Source organism: Pinus tabuliformis, chromosome 2_2, assembly GCF_031772625.1.
Source record: "Pinus tabuliformis cultivar Carrire ecotype Pingquan chromosome 2_2, CPIR1, whole genome shotgun sequence".
Classification (NCBI taxonomy): Eukaryota; Viridiplantae; Streptophyta; class Pinopsida; order Pinales; family Pinaceae; genus Pinus; species Pinus tabuliformis.
Genome location: NC_142300.1, coordinates 352218662 through 352240385, shown reverse-complemented (window position 1 = coordinate 352240385; position 21724 = coordinate 352218662). Strand labels below are relative to the sequence as shown.

Genomic DNA, 21724 nt, shown 5'->3' with positions numbered 1-21724 from the left:
CAATTTTTAGTCAAGCAGTGACACATCATACAAAAAGATAGGAAATGCCATATCTATCTTTTAATTCTGTTTTATAAATTGTTGATGACAGATATCAATAACCACTGAAAAAATTGCAACTAATTGGAGAATCGGGAACTCCAGACAGTAATATCCCCAATTTTGATTTTCAACATTAGAGATGAGTTTGGGGAGAAGACGCTATTCCGACATTGGGACTTAGGAGGAAATGGGAAAATTGCGGCTCTAATGGAATGTGGGGGCCACAAGAAAGAGAAATTCGACCCAAGGAGGGAACTCGCACTCTTGGAGGAGAGAGCTAAGAGAAGGAAGTTCGAATTAGGAAAGAGAGAGAATGGGGACCACAAGGAGAGAAGGGGCCAACAAATTATAAATAGAGCTTGGGGGTCTCACTTTTGGGCATCTTTGATCATTTGACAGTCTAATATTAGTTCTCTTGAGCTCCTTAGCCAAGACAACTGTGCTGTTTAGCCCAAGGAATTTCCGAGCGGGAATTCCACCCTCATTTTGGAGAACTTCGAGTGTCTCCCTAGTGAGGTAATTTGGGGAGCTCAATTCAGAGTTCCTTTGGGCATCATTGCAGGAGTTTGTTTAGTAGTGCGCATTTCTTGGGCGCAGAGGTATTTCCGGGAAGCATAGTGTGGGAGCAAGCGTGGATTAGAGGCTCTGGGTTTTTGTAGGAAATTTTCTTATTGTTAGAATAGAGTTTGGACATATTTTCAAGCTAGATTGGAGGCTATCTACTTGGGTCGATTTTCCTATCTCTTGACAGTGACACAGAATCCAATTCGTGGTGCTTGGGGGAGGAGATTCTTGGATAATTTCCCTTCGAGTATTTGCAGGAAATTTCCTCGAGGAAGTGTGAAATTATGGAGCGATTTTTAGGGCCAGAGGTACTTGCTTCAGAGTGGGATGAATTTGTTGTCCTAGGGCATGTGTAGTGATTTTTTGGGCTCAACTTGTAGCGATAAAAGCAGTTAGAGTTAGCGGGATTTGAAAGCTGAATTCTCACTTCTCTTTCGGGACAAATATTGTAGGAATTCCCAACTTAGTGGAGGAGTTTTTGAGCAAGGATTTAACAGTGATTTCTGGATTGGGTGTTGGGCCAGTAGTTGGAGGAGAACGCACCCCTTTTGGGTAATTTCGAGTCAGTGGATTTAGGCCAAACCCTTTCTGCCTTTTTCTGGGTTTATTGAGGTGAGGCCAAGATTAATTTGGCAGAATTTTTTGGGCAGATTTGAGGGGTCAAACAGGGGTCCCAATTCAACCAACAACTAGAGGAGCCAAGGGAGTTTTGGGCCGAAATTACGAGGTCAACATTTGGCCAATTCCTTCGTGGGTTTTGTGCATTATTTGTGGAGAACCTGGGGTTAATTTCCCAGAATTTTCCAAGCACCGGAGGAGGCCCTAGCAGCAGTTCTTCACAGCCAACATCATATTGCTAGGTAGTTTCAGCGTAGAGCTAAGAGAGAGAAACACCATATTTGGGAGGGACTTCTTATTGTTTATTTGTGCTTAGTTAGCTTGCCTTGAGCAAGCCCAGGTGCACTCGTTCCAGCACCTCATTGTACCCTCTTCTTATTATAATAAAATGGCTTAGCAACGCTGATTTTGGTGCATTTCTGTGATCTAATTCATGTGTTTACATTTTGTAGCTTTTTGTCTATGTTTGCTTTGCATATTTACTGTAAAAATTCCTTAGGAATATTACAGTGGTATCAGAGCTTGATCTTGGCCCAGCTGTGGGTAGCTAGAAGATCATGGAGGATTTGGGTATGAGTGCACAGTGATGGGTGAAACCGGAGACAAACCCATGGCTCAAGGGAAATCCATTGTCCGAAATTTTGGGGTGGAATCCATTGGGACAATGAGAAGTTGGCCCTGTTGAGGAGGGTGACAGACCAGATCCATCCTCACCTTTACAACAGAGACGATAGAGGTGAGCAGGTCGTGGGGGTGCAACTGCCTACATAATGTGAGAAAAGTCGACAGAATTAGGGCACTAGATCTCCTGAAAAGGAGCAGGCAGGACAAGGACAGTTAGAGGGTGAGACCAGGAGGCACTTTTGCTGGTGGAGATCTGGCTTTAGATATCAGGAGCTTGGGGGGGAGGTTGAGCATGATGCTGAGAGTCCACAGGATGGTGAGGAGCACATTGTTATACTTGGTGTGGCGCAGGAGTCACCATTATTAGAGACCTCTTTGATGGCTCCAGTAGAAACCTTGGTGGAGAGGATAGAGCCTACAAACATGGAGCCATCTGTTGAGGAGGTGCCACCCATGGATGAGATGCCGATAGTTGCTAAGGTATCCAAAGCTATGACTGAGTCATTAGGTGATAGAAGCCCACGATAGTTTCATCAGTTCCAGGCCTGCCTTCTAGCATTGAGAGAGAAGGCCACGACAGTGCGAGATGCTATTCTGCAAAAGAACTAGGAGTTGGAGGTCACGAGAGCAGTTTGTGCCGAGTTAGCGACCAAACTAACTCACGTTGGAGAATAGTTGGATTCCCTAATGGTCCAGCTAGAGTGCACATTAGAGCATCAGAGCAACCCTCTTCAGACATACATAGATGGGGATTGCCTCTGCACATTGGAGAGGGAGAGGCAGAGTCACCTCGACAAATTTTGGGTGTTGACCAGGATGGTGAGATGAGGCGACATGTTGCGCAGGGTGCAACACTCGCAGGATGGGGGGCTTGTTCTATGTGCGGCGATTCATGCATTAAATCCCTCTCTTGGGGTTGGATGGTGAGAGATTTTGATTTGGTACTCGGTGGAGTGGGCTGGACTCATGGAGATGGTCATAGTCTGGAGTAAAGCTCCGTGGGAGCTCTTAGACACTGAGGGTACTGGAGGCCCAGGTTGGCACTAGGATCGAGGTGGGGCTCCCTATCCGATAGCAGACATGTGGGATGGCTATGGCATTGGTGAGGTATTCGACACAGTCATTGAGCACATGCATTCCTTAAGGGAGTTCCAATCGACATTCGCTGACAGGGAGTTTGTGAGCAGGCTCCATGGATTGTAGTGGTATGTTGGTTGCTTTTGGGGTTGCAAGGTGATTAGCATTCTTTGGCAGGAATTGGTGGGAGGAGGTGGCATGGGTAGGCCACCAAACCAGGCATTGTATGGAGACGATGTTCTCCCATTGGGGTATTGGGAACAAGAGTCACCGAGGATCGACACAACAAAGATATCCCCTCTAGCAAGTGTGGAGTTAGGCCGTGCCGGTTTACCAAGGTAGATGAGGAGGTGTAGATCACTTCGTGGTGGGTGTACTAGCAGCATGGTGGATGCATGGGCACATATGGGATTCCCTATGGTACATGGGGGCATGGCATTGAGCGTTGGTATCCAGTGGTGCATGGAGTTGTGCCACAGAGTTCAGTGCTATGCAGAGGAGTGTAGGGGTACGTACTTGTGTGCAGTCGAGCATGATGATGCACAACAGGTTGTCAGAGTGTTGTCGCCAGAGAGATCTCTTGATGAGGGCATCAGGCACACCATTAGGTTTGGCACACTCCAATTTGGAGAGCGAGTTGATCACAAGGCCGACCGTGAGCTTCCATTTATCACTCTCCAACATTGCACACTGACACAGGGGACTTGGATATCATCTCTTGATGCTCTCATCACGAGCAACAGGACCCATGAGGTTCATCTGAGACAATTGGATGAGACATAGTGCATTGGGAGAGAGGCTTTCCAGTTGTGGCATATGGTCAGGACGTGAGTTGGTGGATGCAGGCTTGGGGGTAGTCTAATCTTCTGCAGAGGTAGCACTTGCACCACCCTTGAGCCCACACTCAGGGTGATGCATGATCCCCTTTTGGTGAGACATTCCGAGGTGTCTCTGGAGCATCTACAATGGTTGGTGGACCTTACTTACAGGCAGATGTTTAGACTCTGGGCAGTATTGGGGAGCACTTTTAGGAGGCAGGACGACAGATCCCATTGTGTGGTATGGTTGGCGCAGGGCTGTGTCGCACACACCAGATTGGTTTGTGATGTATGGAGTTTAATATATTGATTGCATGCATGGAACTAAGACATGGTGTGAGTTGGTTCCATTCGCTGTCAGGACTATGCCAGAGTTGTTCTGGCTGTGGGATTTAGGAGTTTGGTTGGTTGATTGGACACTCTGTTTCATGGTGAGTGGGATCAGAACAGGGGATGACCCAGCTCACACTTGGTTTAACATGTGGGGGAGCGTTGAGGCCTTGATTGCATGGCAAGGTTGGTTTTCCTTGTTATTGCTATAGATCAGGGTGAGTGTTGGATGGGTAGGAGGTGACATCATGGAGGTGCTTGGTCCAGATGCGTTGGGACTCCATAGATGTTGTGCCATCAGGTCCCGGGAGTGGTGGATACCACTTGTGCATGAGGGGCGAACTGCCATGACCAGAGTTGCGCAATGACACCATAGTGGCACCCTTTTTAGACTAGCATGGGATCCGAGCATCATAGGACTTGGCAGTACAACTACCCTTGGGGATGCGCTGATTTCTAGGGGAAGATCATTCAAATCTTCCATTGGGCTTTGATGACTCGCTAATGGCACGGGGGACTTCATCAGCATGGTAGGATGGCCAGAAGGGCCAGAAGGAGGATATCAAGGGAAAGCCCATGCAGGAGAGATTTCTTCCCCACGGGGATTGGATTGTATCTTCAGGAGTTTAGTCTTGGAGTGCAGGGGATGGACTACTCGCCAGGGCAATTTCATGGGGAATCAGACAGAGTCGTATATTATCATGATGTTTTACTTATTTATATTATGCAGAGGGCTCCTGGTACTTATATCTTGCTGGACAGTGAGCGGAGTGAGGGTTGCTTCACAGTGATCAGGATGGCTTGGTACTTGATTATTGAGGGATTCCTTCATGACCAGGAAGTGCAGATATCAGGGATGACTTAGTGGCACGATTGGGACCCTGGTATTATTGATGGTGATAGTGGTGATCAATAGATAGAGGAGGCGCTTGTTCAAGCACTGCTTGATGACAAGCAATTTTTGATAGGGAGGACTGTAATATACCCAATTTTGATTTTCAGCATTAGAGATGAGTTTGGGGAGAAGACACTATTTCGACATTGGGACTTAAGAGGAAATGTGAAAATTGCGGCTCTAGTGGAATGTAGGGGCCACAAGAAAGAGAAATTCGACCTAAGGAGGGAACTCACACTCTTGGAGGAGAGAGGAAAGAGAAGGAAGTTCGAATTAGGAAAGAGAGAGAGTGGGGACCACAAGGAGAGAAGGGGCCAACAAATTATAAATAGAGCTTGGGGTCTCACTTTTGGGCATCTTTGATCATTTGACAATCTAATATTAGTTCTCTTGAGCTTCTTAGCCAAGACAACTATGCTGTTTAGAACAACGAATTGCTAAGTGGGAATTCCACCCTCATTTTGGAGAACTTCGAGTGTCTCCCTAGTGAGGTAATTTGGGGAGCTCAATTCAGAGTTTCCTTTGGGCATCATTGCAGGAGTTTGTTTAGCAGTGCACATTTCTTGGGCGTAGAGGTATTTCTAGGAAGCACATTGTGGGAGCAAGCGTGGATTAGAGGCTCTGGGTTTTTGTAGGAAATTCTCTTATTGTTAGAATAGAGTTTGGACAAGGATTTTCGAGCTGGATTGGAGGCTATCACTTGGGTCGATTTTCCTATCTCTTGATAGGGACGCAAAAGCCAATTCGTGGTGCTTGGGGGAGGAGATTCCCAGAGAATTTCCCTTTGAGTATTTACAGGAATTTCCTTGAGGAATCGCGAAATTATGGAGTGATTTTCAGGCCTAGAGGTACTTGCTTTAGAGTGGGACGAATTTTCCTTCCTAGGGACTGCTTAGTTATTTTTTGGGCTCGCTATAGGCTCAGCTTGTCGCGATAAAATCACTTAGAGTTAGTGGGATTTGAAGGCCGAATTCTCACTTCTCTTTCGAGACAAATATTGTAGGAATTCCCAACTCAGTGGAGGAGTTTTTGAGCAGGGATTTAGCAGTGATTTCTAGACTGGGTGTTGGGCCAACAGTTGGAGGAGAACGCCGTACCCCTTTTGGGTAATTTTGGGTTGGTGGATTCAGGCCAAACCCTTTCTGGGATTTTCTGGGTTTACTGAGGTGAGGCCAAGATTAATTTGATGGAATTTCTGGGCAGATTTGAGGGGTCAAACAGGGGTCCCAATTCAGCCAGCAACTAGAGGAGCCAGGGGAGATTTTGGCCGAAATTCCGAGTTCAACATTTGGCCAATTCCTTCGTGCCATTTGTGGGTTATTGGTGGAGAACTCGAGGTTAATTTCTCGGAATTTTCCGAGGACCGGAGGAGGTCCTAGCAGCAGTTATTCACAACCAACAACATATTTCTGGGAAAGTTTCAGCGTAGAGCTAGGAGAGAGCAGCAGTAGATTTGAGAGGGACTTCTTATTGTTCATTTGGGCTTAGCTAGCTTGCCTTGAGCAAGCCCAGGTGCACACTTTCCAGCACCTCATTGTACCCTCTTCTTATTATAATAAAATGGCTCAGCAACGCAAATTTTGGTGCATTTCTGTGATCTAATTTGTGTGTTTACATTTTGTGGCTTTTTGTCTATGTTTACTTTGCATATTTACTGTAAAAATTCCTTAGGAATATTACACAGACACATACATTCTCAAGATTTTTGTTTGAAGTTTGAACCCTTTATGAATCTTTTTTGAACACAAGTGTCCTTAAGTTGTGCCCCATTAATATATTCCTCATAAAAGAATATTTTTCACAATGTCTTTGTTTGAAGTTTGAACCATTTATGAAGCTCCTTAAAATACAAGTCTGCTTAAGATGTGCCTCATTACAGAGGTAGCATATAGGCTTATGGATATACCTCATTGAACATGAATTTTTGCCTAGTCTTTCTCACAAGATTCAACTTTTTTGCAAAATTTGCTTCACAAGTTTCTAGTTTTTGCAAAGCCATCATCATAAGATTCTATTGGTTGCAAAGTCCTCTTCATAAGATTTTATTTTTTGTAATGTCTTACTTTGTATGTACAAGGATTCAATCTAAGGCATGGCAGCTATACACTCATATTACACTAGATACATGGTGCTTGCACAAGCTTAATTGTTTGTGCTAATTTCTTCTCATTGTTTCCTCTTCATGCAGTTTTTAAACAATCAAGGTCATCTTGTCAGCATCACCAATCAGAATGATATTCAGGTAGAACTGTCTGTTGTCCTTCTATTATATATATATATATAAAGTTATTTCTTTTTCCCTTTTTGAAACTCTGCATAGTCTCACATTAATCTTAATCTTCACCATGTTGAATGATAAAAGCATTGTTTTTCTGTTTATTGTTCTTAGCATGCCTACTGAAAGTTGTTCGTTAGTCATATTTAAATAGATTTTATGATTCCATTTGTTTTTGTTGTTTAACACTGAATTTCATAAACAGAATTGAGGCTATTCCCATAATTTGCTAGAAACCATAAATTATTACTGAAAAAGTTAGAACCACAAGTAGATATCTGTTTACTATTATAGACTAGAAGTCTCATGCATTTCTTGGCTTTTCTAACTGCTGCTATAGTAATATTCCAACTAGTTGACCTTTGGTATTCACGACAGCCTTTAGATTGCGAAGTATAACATGTTTACTGTGTGGGATATGAATGTGAGGAAGGATGGAAGTAAGAACAAGGAAGGCCATTTTAAATAGGAGTAAATTGTTACAGAAATAAATCCCCAAAATCATAATATTAGTCAGAAAGCATGAATATTTATTGTCTCTCCAAGGGCTTTCTATCACCTTGAAGAGGGTTCACGTGACTTTTTAAGTTTGCAATCATAAGTAGAGATTATGCAAATAAAACCAAATAAGGAAATGGGTGTTTGAAAATGCAGACAAGAAGCTTGTGGATTTGAAAGCAGTTAATCTCTTAGCATTTTAAAACTTTCTTGTCTGTATTTGAAATGCTTCTAAACAACACTAAAACATTGACCATACATAAATACTGGCCATTTTTCTTGAGAAAGAAAAGTAATAGGCTTCTTTTTTTGTTTTAGAGAATGTTTTTAACAAGTGGAGTTTGCATTTCTCAGAAGAGGATATATATAATAAAGTTTGAGCACAGTTTCTTTCCTTGTGTCAAAATATTAATAACATCCATGTCAGCATCGTCATGTTGATTTGGGGTAGCATCAGATGTGCTCTAGCCATGAAAATTGGTGGAGAGGCTAAAGCACATGAGATCTCCAAGACCCAGAAATGGTTTGCGCAGATTCTAACCGATTTGGGAGATATTAAAATAATTAATATTTTTAATGGAGTTCCTAAGTCTAAATTTAGGAAAAATAAAATATTAATGGGTATTAATATAAAACTGGGTTAGAATGTTTCAAATGTCATTGATCAAGCCAAATCTAATCTTAGCCATTGATTAGAGATTTAATCTCGGCTGTTGATGGACCAACGAGAAAAGTATAAGAGGAGGCTTGAGGGCCAGTTGGAGAATACACTGGAGTGATCAGTCATTCTATTCTCTAGAGCGGGGTTTGCTAAGAGAGATAGAATCAATGATCAGGAATGAGGGGCAGTGAATATATAGCAGAGAGGTAGAGTTGGTACCAGAGAGACAACGCAGAGCCCAGAAAGCTTGACGTAGAGGCAGCTGGGTGCTATGCAGAGGCAACCATGAGCTGCGCAGAGCCAGGAGAGGCCAGTGTGTGAGACGCAGAGGATCTAGGGGTTGACGCTGAGGCTAGCAGAGCTGGCGCAGGGCCAAGAGGTAGCGCTGGAAGGATTTCGTGGGACAAACTGGGCGTTGGTGAGCTGGATAGGGTGACGCAGCCCCTATCAGAGTGACGTAGAGCCGTGGAAGCTGCAATTGTTGCTGTGGGACCATTCATCCGGTGATTGATCAGCCGGAATATCTGTCTTTGAGGAGAGGTACTACTGCTGAGGGCATTCTTTGTTGGGTGAGCCATTTCTGGCACCCTAGTTGTATTCTGAAAACTGCATAATAATAAAACCCTCTGAATAGTTGCACCGATTTTCCTGCATTGGGTTTTTCCGAGGACATTGGTCCAAAAATAACAGTGTCACTTGTGTGCTTGTTTTCTTTCAGTTGATGATCTGTAGATGTTGATACTGTACTTGTGTTTATTTTCAGTGTTTACATGGTAAATAACTTGTTAAGTAATTAAACAAGTAGGAAGAAATAAACTAGATAGTACAGGAATAATTTCTAACGGGTTAGACTTAGGAATTCCAACATTGCACTAGTAGGATTAGGATGACAAGCTTTTTGAAAAACTAAAGCAACTAGACTTTGCAACAAGAATAATCATAGTTAAGGAGACAAAAGGATCACTAATATTGGATAGGTCTGTCGACACCAATAAACATCAGCAAGATTGGTGTATGTCAATATTCTTCAGGCTTATTTGAACCCATAGGAATAAGGCTTTTTATCTATCTACTTTATCTATTTATAGTTGTACACATACATTCATACACACACCTCATAGAGTAGGGGTATCTTATGACAAGTGTCTTCTGGGTTTGTCTTGTTACAAAGGTTCAGCTTCAGGAATGGAGTCTTAGTTGAGAGAGGGAAGATTGATGCGGTTGTATTATTTGCTCTTTTAGGGATGAGCATTGGGCAGCCTTCACATGGGAGGGTGCTTGACTTGCTAGTTGGTGAGCAATGTCATATTAGATAACTATGCCATGTATCTCTTTCGTGTGAATGACTATATTTTCTAACTTGGATGCTATCTTGTGGTTATTGCAGACATTAATAGTTGGGTTGTTTATGCCAACTTCACAGTGTTGGTTGCATTTCTATAGGAGAGAATGTTTAGTTGTATGACTTCAGAAGTTTCAGATTTATGAAATTCAGAAAATATGGGTTTTCATGCCTTAGATATCTACAAATTTGCAGATTTTTTTTTTAGAATTGTGCTTCAAATTTCAACCATTTGTAGATAAGTTTCAAGGCCTTTTTAGAAATATTCCCTGTTTTTCTACTGTCAAGGTTTCCAGGTTTTTGTATTTAGTATAGTGCAGTGTTGCGGGGGAGTGCCCCCCCTCGAGATCCCACTCCCAATCCGCGCTTTAGGCAGGAGCGACACGGGAGCGGGTTGGGAGTGCGCTCCTGTTAAAAAAAATTGCACTCCCTGCCATTTTGCGGAGCGAAGCAGGGAGCGTCGCTTTCGTCACTTCGGGAGCGATTTTTATAACCCAGGAGCGGTCAGGGAGTAATCGCTCCCGACTGCTCTTGGAGCGACGAGAACAACCGATGGGAGTGATTGGCGTGGAAAAAAATTTTGGTGGAAAAAAAAATTGGATTTTTTGATATAAAGTGAGGGAGGGAGGGAGGGAGGATTTCATTATCATTGTGAGAGTGAGATTGAGATTGAGAGAGGGTGAGAGTGAGGAGCAAGGAGAGAGTGAGAGAGAGAGAGCAAGGAAAGAGCAAGGAGAGAGTGAGGAGCAAGGAGAGAGCAAGAGAGTGAGAGAGCAAGAGAAAGCAAGGAGCAAGGGGAGATTGGTCGCCAAAGAGTTAGGCTTTACAATATTGAATAGAGTGTCTAGCAATTTTTTTTAATGTTTATTAAATTATTCCTAAATAAATAAATAAATTTTTCTCTATTTCCCATTGCCATTCCGATTCCATTTTTTTAAATTTTGCAAATTCAAAACTTCAAATTTCAAACATCATGGCTATATTTCTTGGCATTTTCTTCTTCCTGGTTCATTTTTTGGTTATTATGGTGCTGGAGAGTAGAAAAAGGAGGGTTGAAATTGAAAATGAAGAAGGGGATGAAGAAGGGGGACATAGTGGATTTGATGAAAACCCTGGTGAGGAGGAGCTAGAGGAGAGTGAACATGAGTCAGCTCAAAAAACTAAATAAGACCAAACCCCATTGTGGAAATATGTTAACCGGCCTGAAGCAGGGAAAGGGGGTGGAACCACTAAATTTCATTGCCTCCATTGCAACAATAATTACACAAGTTCAGACACCCGTGCCAGAAAACACCTCTGCAGGAAAATGCCATGGGATGGAGATAAACAAATAGGAATCAAAACTTGTACAGGTGTGTCAGCAGCAGATAGAGCCAAATACATAAGGGAAGAGGAGGAAGCCCAATACAAATCTAAAAAATCAAAGGGTTTCTTTGAACCAAGTTCACAATCACATGCACAAAGAACTCCTTCAGGATCCTCCCAAGGCAGTGGATATGGAGGCACAGGGTCACCAAGTTTAAGGTGTAGAACCATATCAGATTTCCTTGATGAAGGGTGTAGGAATGATGTGGATTCAAAAGTTTATAGGTTTCTCTATGCATGTGGGATACCATTCAATGTTCTTCGCTCACCTTATTGGCACAAAATGGTTTCTGCCATAAATGATGCCCCTAAAGGATACAAGAGCCCTGGGTATGACAAGGCAAGAACCGTTGGACTTGATCATGAAAAAGCAAAAATATCACATTCTTTGAATAGAATGACAAGTTCTTGGACTGACCATGGGGTGTCCATTGTATCTGATGGATGGACAAATGTAAAAGGCAAGCCATTGATAAATGTTCTTGCTGTGTCTGTTAGTGGTGCCATCTTTCTTTCAGCATATGATTACTCAGACAAGTTCAAGACCGCCATCAACATTGCAGAACCATTACCTAAAACAATTGACCGTATTGGGCCATACAATGTCATCCAAGTCATCACTAATAATGCTCCTAATTGTAAGGCAGCGAGAGCAATTATCGAGGATAAATACCCCAATATATTTTGGTATGGGTGTTTGGTTCACACAATGAACCTTTTGATGCATGATATTGTTAAGAACAAAAACGAACAATACAAATGGATTTGTGATTTGTACAAGAAAGATAAACAAATGATAAAATTTATTACAAATCATAGCAATACCCATGGCCTTTTCCGTAGTCACTCAAGATTGGAGTTGTTGAAGATTGTGAGGACTAGATTTGGTAGCTATTACCTCACCTTCAGGCGCCTTTTGAAGGTAAGAGAGTCATTGGCTAGCATGGTATCAAGTCCACACTGGCAAGTACTAAAGGAAAGGGCTACAAATGCAACTGACAGGAAAGGTTTTGAACAGGTGGAGGAGGCCACTTTTGATGGTATGTTTTGGGCACGTGTGAGGCAAGTATTGGATTTCACCAAGCCCATTTATCACATGATTCGGTTTGCAGATATAGATAAACCAGTGATTGGCGAGGTGTATGAGCAGATGGATACCATGTTGGGGCAAATAAAAGATATTGTTCATAACAATGATCCCAACTTGTACAAACTGATTCACGATTGTGTGTGTGTATGGTGGGATAAACTTAATGTTCCACTACATTGCTTGGCGTATATCCTTATGCCAAAATACTACTCTACATCTTGGTTGGGCCAACCTGCACCAGGGGGTGGGGTTAGGGCCAAACCCCATATAGATGAAGAGGTATCTACAGGATATTTGGAAGCATTAGAAAAGTTGATACCTGACAAGGAGGAATGTGCTAGTGTGCGTCTTGAAATAGGCGGATACTTTAGTTACACTGGTTTGTTTGGTACCTTTCATGCAATGGAAGATAGAGACAGATTTGATGCTCTCACATGGTGGGAATCATATGGCATCCATTGCCAAAATTGGCAAAAAAAGTTCTCATAGGTTGTAAATACTTCTTCTGCAGAGAGGTGTTGGAGCCAATGTTTTAAAACTCCAACTCGGCCGAGGGTCGACTCCGACTCTGACTCTGACTCGGTGTCGACTTGGCCAGTTCGATTTCAATGACTCGGTCATTGTAAAATATACATTAAATATTTATTTTTTTTATAAAAAAACATAATTTTAAAGATTTTCATTCATGTTTCCAAACACACAGCATTGGAATATAGATGGAAGACAACATATGATCGAAGTAGGCTCATGAATATATCCGTTATATCAAAATGGCACCCAGTGCACTGTCCAATAGTAAATACATACATGATCAAAGATTCAAAACAAAAACACATAACCAAGGAGGCTAGAAATGGCCTCTACAACAAAAGTACACTGTGACCAGTACTACTGGGCCACTGGCTAGTAGCTACTGCCAGAGGAGCCAAGATCATGTGGATCAATCTCTCGATCATCATCAGAGTCAGACAGGGGGCCCCATGGCTCCTCCTCATCATCATTTCCAATTGCAACTGTAGAAGTGGTAGCACTAGCAGGCTGTGCAGTAGATGCAAGCTGAGATAGAGAAGATATGCAGCTGGGCTTCTATCGTGGCTGAGCAGAGGAAGCGCTTGCAACTGGAGTCCTTGCTGGCTGTGAGGCTGAGGCTGGTAGCACAAGCGGATCGGGATCTGCATTCAACTGAACATCATGTTCGAGTGATGCCTCCTTATCTAAATCAAAATCAAAATCCTCATTAGGATCAAACTCTGCTGGATGACTCTCCACTACCCAATCTGATGTTGGATCAATGTCTTCCAACACAATGGGATTTGAATCAGGTCTTTTGTTCAACAATTGGTTGCGTTTGAGCCGGAGGTTGTACTGGACATAGACTAGATCATTTAATCGTTTTTGATCCAAACGGTTTCTCTTCTCTATGTGAATCCTCTCAAAGACAGACCAATTGCGCTCACACCTAGTAGCACTGCAAGTTTGACTCAAAATACGAATTGCAAACTTCTGCAATTTAGGACAATGGTCACCAAAAGCCTCCCATCATTGTGCTGCAAAAAACATAGGAGTGTAATGAGTTAGCTCAACAAAATTACAAATTATATCCAACTTTCAAATTATAAACGATTTACGAAAATTTAAAAAACTATTAAGAATTTGAAAATTGAAATTTTTGTTTACGTGGCTCATATGTTTCTCTTGCAATCTTTGCTAGGTTCTTCCCAAAGGTACTCGAGGCGTTGCTGAAGGTCGTGACCTGTCAGTGTATCTCCAGCTGATCAGACTCGAATGGGATCATGCGATCAATGCAGTCAATCACTCCATCTTTGTCCTTCCCCCTCAAAGCTCCTGGCTCCTTAGCTTTATAATGATACCGTGGGTTCAAAAAATACCCAGCTGCATGTTTAGGGCGATGGAGTTGATTGTTCCATCTTTCATCAATGATTGCCCAAATGGGCCCATACTTAGCCACTCTATCCTTGTATGCCCTCTTTATTTACTCCTTTGCTTGATCCATAGCCTCATAAATGAAGCCCATAGCCAATATTTCCCCATCCACCAACCACAACACCTTAACCAGTGGCTCATCAAGCTTCATAATCTTTGCTTCCTTTCTCCAAAAAGTTTCTTCATTAACTTTCTTTTTCAATTCTTTGCCTTCCAATTTGTGAGACCAATTGCTTTGATTCCATTCATCGCTGGAAAACATCTTTTGCAAGTTTCTATTTTGGGAAAGCATAGATTGCAATGTCAAAAAATGAGTAGCAAATGTAGTGATGGCAGGCCTAATAATATCCCTGCCCCCAGTGTGTTTCCTCATGAGGCTCAAAATCCATGAATTATTGTAGATAAATTTTGTTATGCTTTTGGCATGATCTACAGTGTTTTTGACCCAATCTAATTTTCCAATATCCTCAAGCATGAGGTCTATGCAATGTGCAACACATGGGGTCCAAAATATGGTCTTGTGTTTTTCCTCTAACAGTTTACCAGCAAGAACATAGTTAGAGGCATTATTTGTGATGACTTGAACAACATTAGCCACCCTCACCTCCTCAACAACCTGATCCAATCGCTGAAACAACAACTGCCCATCTTTTACCTTATCAGATGTATCAACTGATTTTAAAAACATGGTTCCCCGTGGGCAGAAGATAAGAAAGTTTATGATGGTGCGGTTTCTTTGATCAGTCCATACATCTGTCATGATGGTACATCGTGTTCTTGCCCATGAGTCCTTGAAATCTTTCAAATACTCATTAATGGAGGCAATTTCTTTCTGCAAACGATACCCCCTTAGCTCATGCATAGTAGGGCCTTTGAAGCCTTTTCCAGCAGCATGTATGGCATCAAACATAGGCTCATAATATGGTGAACAGGAAGCATTGAAGGGGATATCAGCGTCATACCACCATCTAGCTATGTGATCACAAGTAGTCTCCCTCAATTCTTTCTTCCAATGGTCATCTAAAGTGGGCTGCATTTGAATTTTACTAGCCTGAGGATCATGTGCATCTGATGGAGAGGAGAGAGTGAAATAACTTTTGATAGTCATATCACCCTTTTTCATTCTACCCTTTCCCTTTTCTTGAATAGAACCAAAAGAGGGAGGAACATATCGGAAAGGGTTGGATGCATCAGTATGAGGGACAGAGGAAGAACCCTCAAAATCATAATGGGGGTTGGTAGCCATCATTTTTTGTATCTCCCTCTTCCTCCCAATTTCAACCTTTAACTCTTTTTGCCTAGCCTTATCTTCTTTAAACTTCTCAAAGTTGGCTAACAATTCCTTCTTAATCTCCCCAATTTCTGGTGAGGTACATGGAGTAATTTGGTCTCTAATCCCCGCCAAGTGTTTTTTCAGCGTATTAATGCCCCCAAGACCTTCCTTAATTTTCGTATGGCAAAATTTGCAATGCATTTGACTATCAACCATTTCAACATATGCCCAAGCAACATCATTCACTCTAGGTGCTATTTTTTGACTTGGAAATGAAAACAAACAATTTGAAAATGAAAAAAAAACATTGATTCAATGTTCATTTCTTTCACAAAAAACACTCGTGAGGATTTCTAGATATGCACCTAAAATTTAATAAGCAAAAACAGATTTGTACAAGTGAAAAAAATACCTCCAGGCACAAACTGCCTCCTCAAGCTTGCTCCAAGAAATCAACTCCTCAATGCTGCTCCAAATGGCTGCCCAAGAAGCTCCTCATTGCTGCTCCAAAAACAAACTCAACAACTCCTCACAAACTCTCACTGAAGTTCTCACTCAAATGCATGAGATGGCTGTGAGAGAATGAGAGGAGTTGAGTGGGTTAAATAGGGTTTGGGAGAGGGGAATGGACCCCAAAGACCACTTAACCAATTAATAAATCCATTTGGAGGCCCCAACACTCAGCAAAATCATAAAAAAAAACACCGTTTTTGGGGTTTACTAGCCACATGAAGTGACCCGGCTGAGTTGATATGGACTCGGTCAAGTCTGCCGAGTTAAGACTCGGCCGACCGAGTTAGTCTTAACTCGGCTGGCCGAATTAAGATTGACCCGACTGAGTCAGTCTTAACTCGGCCGGCCGAACCGGTTCGACAGCCGGGCTGCAAATTTTTTTACCAGCTCGGACCAACTCGGTCGAGTCGGTTCCGAGCCGGTCGGCTTTTAAAACATTGGTTGGAGCACCTACAACTTCATACATAATGTGAAAAGAAACAGACTCAATGAAAACCGGGCAGAAAGCTTGGTTTATGTGCACTACAACTTGAGGTTGTTGAGTCATTACTGTGATCGGGCTTATGAGGATCCAACATATAAAATTTGGGACAACCACCCAGAGGATGATAATTTGGAGGATGGCACTATACATCTTGAAGAACTGGAAGTGGAACTTACAATAGAGGAAGATGAAGCAACAACCATGCCACCTCCACCATCCAATAGCAGTGCTCGAGTTCCGAGTCTTGTTCCTTTGTTGTCGTCGCCTCCATCTACACCCTCACGTGGAGGGCATGTGCCTTCTGGTTCTGGTCGTCAGTCTGTGCGGGAGACTCCTAGAAGACGACCACAACCTGCTCATATATTAGACACTTCTCGTGGCAAGGGCCACATGTAGTAGTAGATAATAGATTTACAGTTTAATTGTTTTTTCTAGTTTCTATTAGTTTTCATAACTGTTGAGTCTTGACTCTTTCATATCATAATGATATTTTTTGTAAACAATATATGACTGTGACAATTTAAGTTTGAAGTTGGCAATTATAACTCATTGGTAATGATTCTGTATTATGAATATGATGCTTTGTGAAAGTTGTTTCATTTCATTTCATAATTCATTTTATAACATTTCATTTCATGTTAGATATTATTTCTTGTAATGGTTAAACTTAGCTTACAAGTACAACTTTGGTGATCAATGATGATAAATGTTATATATTGAATTTTCAATTTTGAAAGCTTGAAGTTGAAACTTTAAGATTGATGAATCATGAATCATGATTCACGACTACGAGACTCAATATGTTGTATGTTACTAACTTGTGGACGTGGTTGATGAAGAATCAAGATTATAACTTCTAGATGATTGATGTTATACAGTTATATGGTTGATGGTTCAATGATCAATCTATGTTTTTTTATGTTTTTTATATCTAATTCATCATTCTACATGTTTTTGTTGACATATATGTATCAAAATATAAAAAATATATATATTATATAAAAATCGCTCCTGGATTCGCTCCCAAACCGGGAGCTTTTGAAAATGTCACCCCCGCTCCCGCTCCTCACTTTCGCTCCTCCTCCCAAGTAACACTGCTATAGTGCTTTGCAGAATAGCACACATTGATCTCTAAACCAAAGGCCATGCTGGTTATTCTATGTAGAAATTTCAAGAACTGGAGCAATTAATGCAAATCTTAAATTTCAGCTAATTTCCTTGAGGTTTATGGATCTAATCCTTGTGAAATTTCAGTCTTGGGGCTGATTTGAAGTATTCAATTACAACAGAAAATACATCACTTCAATCCAAAACACCGTGCAACCCAAGAGAATAAATACCATACAAGTTTGTTTCAATGCCAAAAAGGTACATCCATTAGGGCATGTTGCTGCACAAACTAGCAGGTCTAGTAAATAGGCTAAAGCTAGAGGGCTGAACAACAATTTGGGACAAAGGCCCACTGTCACCACAGCCTATGTCCCCTTCTCTTCTTGGATTTTCACTGACGAGAGGAGTCCTAGTATCCCTCACTTGTGATTAATGTGTCTATAATAGGATTCAAAGTGAGGCAAGGATGGCTCATTCAATGGAAAGGTTCAATTAAAGTGTGAGCTTTGGAAGAAGCTAGGATAACTTTCCAAGAAAAACCCCTTGAAGGGAAGTCTGCCTGAGACATAGGGTTAAGATATTCGACGAGATAAAAGTACATCCAAGGTCAAGATAGACAAGGGAAAAGGCTATGATTGATATACTTCAACAAGTACTAATGTTCAAGCCTTCAAAGAATCCCCAAGTTGAAGAATAGCACCTAGGGCTCCCACTTGGCATGATGGCTAGGGAATCAATTATATTGAAATTTGACTGTGATAATTGCCCCAAATTAGGAGGATGGCCAGAGGAAACACCAACGCAGAAGACTGTCCAAACAGTTTTGCTAAAGCCCTTCCCTATTGAAATTCGTACCAAGCCCTAGGGAGGCCTCCTTATCCGTAAAGGGACACATAAAGGAAGGAAGAAAAAGGTGAAGAGAAAGATGATTCGTGGAGTTAAGGGTGATCACCAAGGATCTAGGACCAGTGCCTAGCAATTGGGAGGATTGGAGTTAAAGTTTACCTTGATTTGGTAACTTCTCTCTTCAAGGAGGCCTAAAGAAGCAACTTCACTATCTATGAATGCAACTACATGCAAACTTTAGACTTTTACACTTCGATGGCAATTGTTATGGAGTTTCAAGGATGCAAATGCAAATTATGCTTTATGAACATTCATTCTTTCATCATCTTATGAGTAACACATGCAAAAATTCTCCAATAGTATCAAGGCCTTAAACATTTTTTTTATGAATTAGGGCACAATAATAACCATAAGACAAAAATTCTATGCATTAGACATTCATTAGTTCATAAAAATAGCATTAAAATATACTTACAAGACAATGAAGAGTATATCCATCCACAATAATGCCAAAGAGAAGCTTCAAGAGAGAAAACAAACTTTTGCAAATATCAAAATGCATTAGCTTCTTCCAAATCACTCCACAAAAGTGCAGGCTGAAAATTCTCTAATGAGGTAACCGAAAATCCCAAGTGCGATGAATCCAAATGAGAGTGAGTATCTCATATTTATACAAGACTCATAGGTTCAAATATCTAATTATGAAGCCCCTAAAATGTTAAAACAAGGTAACAAACCCTTGGTTACAAGCCAATCAAGATAGCTTTACGTTAATTGTTATTTTATTTGTCCTTTAACCCATGTAATTAATGTGAAGTGCTCTCTAATGCTAGTGTTGAGGCCTCATACGCTAAGAATGAGGGTGAGGGCCTAAAAAATGGTGGTCAAGAGGGGGATACCCTCCAAATGTTGCAAAACATCTCCAAACTCCAATTTGGGCTTTGTGGGCTCCAAATGGATCTCATGGGTCTCCAAATGGCTCAAGATCATGTCGATGCTCCATTAGGGTTGGAAGATGACACATGACTTCCCATGCCTCTCGAGGTGAGACAAAACCTCCTCTGGGCCCTGGATCAACTGCTAAGTGTCGGGTGCACTGCGTAGCTGACTGGGCAACGTGGTCCAAGTGCATCATCACCTATGTATAATTGGGGCATGAACTAGTAATGTGGTGGTGCTGAAGAAGCCCATGGTGTGGCAATCAATGCTCTGTAAGGCTGGAGGCTCGTGGCTCTCAACGCTCTCCCTACAAGTGCCATTATGACCCTTTGGAGGGCTTGGCTCCCGTATAGGGAGGCCAAGTCCAAGATGAAGACCCACTTGCAATCCTTTATAAGATCCAATGTGTCTCCCCACCTTCCAGTATAATAATTCATTAGTATAATTGAGTAGATAAACTTGCTAATCAAGGGAAGAAGCAGACACTTCATAGTGGCATGCCCTTTCAAAGGGGCTTTAAACATGTGCAGGTGTTACCTTGCTCGAAAAGAGAGGTTAGTGAAGGATCCTATTGCGTGGTTTCAACCTTTAAGGGAGTGATAGGCCCATGGTACATCCATCAAATATCATGTGTCATGGGAAATAATGATGGAACAAAATGTGGGCAGAGGGAAGACTTCAAGCATATGCCAGCTATGATGAAGGAATCCCATAACTTGGGTGTATGAATGTAGGAGGGAGCAATCGTGGTACATGAGTTACCCTGGCCTTTGTTTTTCCACCCTTCTTCACATGCCTTTTGCCTTTTATTGATTTTTCTTCTTTTACTGCTCGGGGCTCAAGGGGATGAGAGTATGATGTGTAAGATGTAGTAGCGATTATCCCCTTACGGTGGGGCAGTTCATCGCCCACCAGAGGTTGGCACAATCATGGGCTCCTGAATGATGCAAGGAACACTCATGGGGGCCCTAGGAACCAGGTTGATGGCCTAACGATAGGGGGTAGAGCTCATGTTTGGCTTTGCCCACATGCTAAATTCATTTACATTTTGTGGTACATTTCCAGTTGACTTTGGCCATATTATGCTTTTATCTTTCTTTTTAGCAGCATTGATATCTAGGGCATTGTTCCAGGCCCGACCCAAGGTGTGGACGAGGGGAGGGGGAGGCTAACACCTTGTGGACCCAATGGACAAATGTGGATCTAGATGGGAAAATATGAAAAGGGCTTGTAGTGAGCGGAGGGGAGTGAGATATATGGAATTGGGAAACGGGACCACACAACCAAAATCATGGTTTCCCATGTAGTGCCACTCCTAAAGCTAATAGATAGGAAAGGAGATCCCACAGGACTAAGATACAAGGTTAACCCCGAAGTTGAGGTAAGGGAACAAGAGTACAGTCAAAGCCTGTCCTTTTTGCCAAATCCCCCCAATAATCCATGCCCAAATGTGCCCGAGAAAAGCAAGCATAAGCACCCAATTACATAATGAAAAATCATACCTTTGGGGTTGGAAGGCCCACCTTCAAACATACGATCATAATTGTTAAAATTGGCAACTAGGGCCAAACACGATGTGGGTCATCTTATTTACAGCAATTTGCGAAGGAAGGGCATTAAGGTCATTATAGCTATATGAAGGGCTAATAGAAAGTAATAAAAAAAATAAAAAAAAGGGTGGGGGGAGGACCTGAGGATTTACTGAGTTGGCTGCTATTCCATCGAAGATCTCGTAAGAGGGAATTTCATTTATTGATTTGGTTGGCTGCGCTTTACGCCCAATCATTTCGGATAACGCTTGCATCCTCTGTCTTACTGCGGCTGCTGGCACAGAGTTAGCCGATGCTTATTCCTCAGATACCGTCATTTTTTCTTCTCCGAGAAAAGAAGTCTTATATTTTTCTTGGATCCTTCTCACCGAGAGGTGTGGGATTGATCTAAAGATCATTCGATTCCGATAAGTATTCATGGAGATATGAATTTATTTGTGTTATGGGACAATTCATCAAGGTCGGCCAACAACCAAATAACCCCCACATGTGTTCAACGTTTTAGTATAAAAGGAGATGACTTGAGAGTCATTTTACACACACTTCACTCTTGATTTCTCTCCACTTGTTTTGGGTTTTAGTGTGAAAGAAATCTAGGAGGAAGTATCCCTAAACGCAGGAGGAAAGGAGGCTGATCTACGCTGCCCTAATGGAGATCAAACAATAGTTATGGAAGGGACTTATACACTGACCTAAAGAAGATGTCCTTACCATTAACACAGTCATGGAAGGAGTGTTAATGCAACTATGGAGGAGGCTAAACAAGCTGCCCTAGCCGCAATCAAGGAGGGTTACCATGATGCCCTAGCCGCAGGCCACTTGAAGTGACCGAATTGATGGATGAAGGGCCAAGGTTCTAGGGCCGA

At 42.0% G+C, this 21724-nt stretch overlaps 1 protein-coding gene across 1 annotated transcript in view; it reads left to right on the top strand.

The window, feature by feature from the left end:
• Positions 1-21724, top strand: part of LOC149192704 (uncharacterized) — a 153403-nt gene that overhangs the window by 75018 nt on the left and 56661 nt on the right. The window contains exon 4 of the mRNA XM_089407059.1: positions 7157-7210. Within this exon, the coding sequence (XP_089263185.1) occupies positions 7157-7210 (54 nt within the window). The remainder of the gene's footprint in view (positions 1-7156; positions 7211-21724) is intronic.